The sequence below is a fragment of the Protopterus annectens genome, chromosome 8.part0 (genome assembly GCF_019279795.1).
Source record: "Protopterus annectens isolate FY-2018-M chromosome 8.part0, PAN1.0, whole genome shotgun sequence".
Classification (NCBI taxonomy): domain Eukaryota; kingdom Metazoa; phylum Chordata; order Ceratodontiformes; family Protopteridae; genus Protopterus; species Protopterus annectens.
Genome location: NC_056741.1, coordinates 307244079 through 307250078, shown reverse-complemented (window position 1 = coordinate 307250078; position 6000 = coordinate 307244079). Strand labels below are relative to the sequence as shown.

Genomic DNA, 6000 nt, shown 5'->3' with positions numbered 1-6000 from the left:
TGGATAAATGAATAATGCAGTAATCTTTCCTTTTTCTTTAATCTTTTATTCTATGTTTTCAGTTTTCTTCTGCCAAACTAAAATTAATTGATCCTGTTATTCGATATATAGTGAACATCATTGTACATAGTTTACTGTGCTATTATATTTATTGTATTAATTTTTTTCTTTTTTAAATATTGTATTTTAATAACTTAATGTATTCAAATTTTTCAAAATATCTGTTCATTATATTAATGTTTTCAATAAAGCTGTTTAAAAAAAAAAATGTGCTAAGAATTTTATTGAATACATATTGTGAACACTTAGTGTAGGCTTAATTGAATCTTGCCCAGAGTTTTGATTTTGAAAAACTGGTCTCAGAGTATGGAGTCTTCATAAGGTATATTATAGTTGTTTGGATTCCAGGGTAAATGGTTCTTTTATTTCTGATTTTATTATTTGATTTTGAGCAGCCTTTGTTCCAACCATCACTTAGACAAATTAACCTGAAAAAAGTACTGCACATAGCTGTACACTTAGCTAGAAGAAGGTAGCAAATAAACCTGCAAGTCCAATAAATTCAAAAACCTGAGGAGCTCATTAGGACTTCATAACTAATACAAGAAGAAAACGGATTCTCAGATTTTTCAATAAAATTATGAATAACATCACTTTTCTTTGTGCTTATAATGCTGGCATGTTTCAAAAACATTTGGTCAGTCTTGAAAGTCACACAGCTACTTGCAGAATCAACTGGTGGCATTGTAAGAGAATTTATAATCCTCTGTGATATGCAGATAAGAAAGCAACCAGTGAAGGTAAATATTCTTTCTCATCACTGAGAAGAAGAGAAAACATTGAGAACTGTGAAAACAAATGACCCATAACTTTGTGCCTTAGTTTGCTTTCTAAGAATTTAAAAGAGATGGTGACTGCACATCATTTACCTTCTCTGTTATGAGCTTATTTACACACCAAGCATCATTAAGGCAAAAGCTGCATTCAGTTCCTCCAGAATAAGTAACAGCATCTTCACACTGAGCAGAACAGTGTCATTTCCAAAATGTATTTATCTGAAAAAATGTAAAAGCAGATTCAATGTCCACTAGGCATCAGTGCTGGAGTTCTACTGCTAGCGCTTCTGGTTGGGGAATTAAGGCTTTACTGTTATCATCGAGAGTGAGGATAGAGGAGATGGTGAGTTACTGCAGTATGTCCAGATAGACAGGGGGAGCATTCCATAGAGCCTGTAGTCTGCTGTGCACTTCCTTAATATTCAGCCTCTGTTGAGGTTCTCTTTGCCAACAGCCTTGCATGATGTCATAGACTTCTTTGGGGCATGTCCGTGGCCTCTCCAGCTCACGGCCTTGCGTGATACACTCGATAGCCTAGAAGCAAATATCAAGAACATTTTATGGATCACTTGCAATCAATTGCAAAAATACAGAACAATATACTGTGCAATAAATAGTCCATCTACTTTATCAGCATGTCCATAATTCCTAAAGCCTTACACCCATAAAGATTTCATAATTTGATGCTCATTTTCTTGTAAATATTTTTATCCAGACTGGCATTTTTATGTTGTCATTTACTAAATAATATACTTATATGTTTATTTGTTTGATTGCTTATTTCTGCATAAACAGATGCAGATATAGATATATATGTTGTAGACAACTCACTAAAAGACCATTTCACTGAAAACAACTCAACAAATCAAAATAGCTGAAAGCCCATTTCACTGAAAGACCATTAAACTGAATTCAAAATAACTAAAACATGATACAATCAAAAATAACCAAGGCAAAAGTATCCAAAAACATCTTTATACTTTGATATTAGGGCAAGCCCTCTTGCCAGTCCTTAATATACTAACGTCACAGTTTCACAACTGAGTAGAAAAGTGAAAATACCAAACACATGGAATCACTGCCAATATGTATATACAAACCAGATTAGCAGTGATTATGTGCAGGTCACTTCAAGCACTATATAAAGCTTATTCATGCACATTCAGATTTTTTTTCTTCTGTATTACAGAGCTATATGTAGCTATGCCACATTTAATAAAATGGACTTTCAGACAAACTGTCTTTCAGGTAAAATGGCTTTTGACCATTTATACTTAATGATTCCTCATACGTTGAAACTGTCATTTGATAACATGACATGAATCCATTTATGCAGACATTATATATTTTATATATATATATATATATATATATATATATATATATATATATATATATATCTCGATCAATATTGATATATACTTACAGACACACACAAACACACACACACACACACACACACACACACACACATATATATATATATATATATATATATATATATATATATATATATGTATGTATGCACCTACTTCATAACATTGACATTTCATAATGTTGAATTTCATAACATTGAGGCCAAAAGATCTAAATCCCAAAACATTGAAAACCCAAAACATTGAAAACTCAGAACATTAAAAGTGCACTTCATTCATAGGTTAGGTTAGTACTAGGCTAACTGCTCTTGCGAACCATTTTAAGCCTAGCTAATTATCCCTCGTGAGACTCAAACCCTGCACCTTGTGTTTGTAAGGCAAACACCTTAACCATTAGGCCACCCTCCCTTTTAAAGGGATGTTCCTTTCATACACACTTACACACACACTAACCCCCCTTCACACACACTTGCCACTTGCTGGATTCAAACCCCTACCTAACTATGTTATGACACTAGAGACAGACGCATTAGCAGAGCGCGCTATTCGCATTACTTATAACATTGAAAACTACAATGCATATGTAAATAACATCCTCTCCACCTACAACAAAATCTGACAAACAAATACACTTTCTACTACATTTCTGCTGGGGGGCAAGCCCCCCTGCACCCCTCATGTGGGGGGATCTGCCCCCCACACCTCGCGTAAATTAAATATACCAACTCCAAGATCACACTACAGTGGAAAAAAGTTAATTTCCTAACCTCAGTGAGGTTTAATGTAGTAGAAAATGTGTTTGTTACTTGTTGTAGGTGGAGGTGATATTATTTACTTGTGCAATGTAGTTTTCAATGTTATTAATCACACTTTCAGTGTTCTGAGTTTTCAGTGTTTTGGGTTTTCAGTGTTTTGAATTTTCGATGTTATGGTCTCAAAGGTATGAAATTCAACATTATGAAATTTTAATGTTATGAAGTAGACCCGTATATATATATATATATATATATATATATATATATATATATATATATATATATATATATATATATATATATATATGTTGTATATATATATATGTTACTTAAAGTCAACATCTGTTTAGTTGACAAAGTTTAGTTGACTAAACAGATGGTTGGCAGATGTGTGAAACTGAACAGTTCTCAGGGTTAAGGAATGTGCCCTTTCCCTGGAAGGGGATGCAGGTGGAATCCCCCAGGAAGAAAGTATATTTTTATGTATTTTTGTGTCTTTGTTGTATGCTCCATTAAATTCCCTCTGCACATACATATTGAGATAACGATGTATGAGATGTCAACATTTGGTCTGTCAATCTTGTTTACTAGACCTATATATAGATATAGCCCAAACCAATTGAATTTCTCCCCTTACTCTCATTTTTACCTAGAATTACTTGAAGCAATGTCTTTATATATACGGATTCATGTTACATTATCTAATAACAGTTTCAATGAACGAGAAATCAGTCAATATAAATAGCCAAATGCCATTTTATCTGAAAGGCAGTTTGTCTGAAAGTCCATTTTATTGAATATGGTATAGCTACATTTAGTTCTGTATATATAGAAGAAAACATATTTAGATGTGGATGTATAAGCTTTATCTGGTGCTTAAAGTGACCTGCACATAATCACTGCTGATCTGGTTGTGTCTGAAAATGGTCCTTTGACCAGTCCACTCATCTGGTTAACAAATTTATCACTCTCTATCTAGCTATATATCATTACAGGTTAATATGTCAAATACAAATTTTTTTACTGTGAAACACACCTTCACTTTTATTGACTAGCATGTCGAAACAGGTTTTGTGTGCTGGACTGATTTGCCCTTTTGAGGCATTTACACAACCATGGAGTTAGTATGTATCTATATCAGTTTATATGGGTTGCCAACTGGCTTACAGACAGAACTCACATGGTAAGAATAGCAGGCTCCAGGTCTGACTCTAAACCAGTCACAAGTGGTGTCCTGCAAGGTTCGGTTCTGGAACCTCTACTGTTCAGCATATACTTCTCAGAAGTACAGGCAAACACAGGAGGACTATGGCTAACCAAGTTCATCAATGACTGCAAACTAGGAGCCATAATTGACTCTCCGGCTGACACGGACATCCTCCAAAAGGGCCTTACTGAGACAGACACCTGGTGTCAAAGTCATGGCCTCAAGCTAAATGCCAAAAAATGCATAGTCATCTCATTTGGGAAAAACAAAACACCCACAAATTACCACATAGGTGCCAGCCCCCTTAATACAGAAGAGGTAATAAGAGATCTGGGGACCCAGGTAGATAGTAATCTCTCCTTTGACAATCATATTGCCAAAGTAGTTAGGAAATCCTTCTATGTGGCCCATATAATTACTAAGGGGGTCGCATCTAGAAATAAAGAGGTTATAGTGCCCCTCTACTTGTCACTCATCAGACCCATCATAGAGTACAATGCCCCGTTTGGGATGTACCTCACAAGACACTTCCAACAGCTTTAAAGACCACAAAAGTAACTAACCAAGAGGATTACTGGCCTCAAACATATGTCCTATTAATCAGATAAATAGGATGTTACATGCCACTAGCCAGGGGCGGCCCGTGCTATCAGGCTTCCGGACTGCAGCCCCCTCAACCAAAAAAAAAAGAAAGAAAAAAAGAAAGAAATAAGAAAAAAAATATTTTTAAAATTCACGGACTCCGCGCATGTGCAGTAGTCCAGATTACTGCGAGTCTACTGCGCATGTTCGCGGCAGTCCGGCAATCCAGGTAGGGGAACATAGGAGACGTCTGTGCACTTTTAAAGTGCACAGACTCGCTGGGAAAACGCATCGGGACCGGACTGCAACAGCAGCAGTCAGCGTCGGGACTGTGGAGTAGGGTTTGGATCGCGGGATTCTCGCGGGACTATGGAGTATTGCGCGGGCATTTGGATTAACGTTATGGGGAATGGGCAGCAAGGACAGGTAAGTGTGTTATTTATTTTAGTCTAGAATGGTAGGGAAGTGTGTGAATGAATATTTGAATGGCCTGGTGTGTGTGTTTAATAGGGAAGTGTGTGAATGAATATTTGAATGGCCTGGTGTGTGTGTGCACTGTTTAGTAGGGAAGTGTGTGAATGAATATTTGAATGAATGGCCTGGTGTGTGTGTGCACTGTTTAGTAGGGAAGTGTGTGAATGAATATTTGAATGAATGGCCTGGTGTGTGTGTGTGCACTGTTTAGTAGGGAAGTGTGTGAATGAATATTTGAATGAATGGCCTGGTGTGTGTGTGCACTGTTTAGTAGGGAAGTGTGTGAATGAATATTTGAATGAATGGCCTGGTGTGTGCGCACTGTTTAGTAGGGAAGTGTGTGAATGAATATTTGAATGAATGGCCTGGTGTGTGTGTGCACTGTTTAGTAGGGAAGTGTGTGAATGAATATTTGAATGAATGGCCTGGTGTGTGTGCACTGTTTAGTAGGGAAGTGTGTGAATGAATATTTGAATGAATGGCCTGGTGTGTGTGTGCACTGTTTAGTAGGGAAGTGTGTGAATGAATATTTGAATGAATGGCCTGGTGTGTGTGTGCACTGTTTAGTAGGGAAGTGTGTGAATGAATATTTGAATGAATGGCCTGGTGTGTGTGTGCACTGTTTAGTAGGGAAGTGTGTGAATGAATATTTGAATGAATGGCCTGGTGTGTGTGTGCACTGTTTAGTAGGGAAGTGTGTGAATGAATATTTGAATGAATGGCCTGGTGTGTGTGTGCACTGTTTAGTAGGGAAGTGTGTGAATGAATAT

The 6000-nt window shown here is 36.6% G+C and overlaps 1 protein-coding gene across 1 annotated transcript in view; it reads right to left on the bottom strand.

Moving 5' to 3' along the window:
* Window positions 1–244: 244 nt before the first annotated feature.
* The window catches only part of NTRK1 (neurotrophic receptor tyrosine kinase 1), a 921476-nt gene continuing 915720 nt past the window's right edge, over window positions 245–6000 (bottom strand). Inside the window, exon 17 of the mRNA XM_044079803.1 lies at window positions 245–1370. Within this exon, the coding sequence (XP_043935738.1) occupies window positions 1185–1370 (186 nt within the window). The 3' untranslated portion in view covers window positions 245–1184. The remainder of the gene's footprint in view (window positions 1371–6000) is intronic.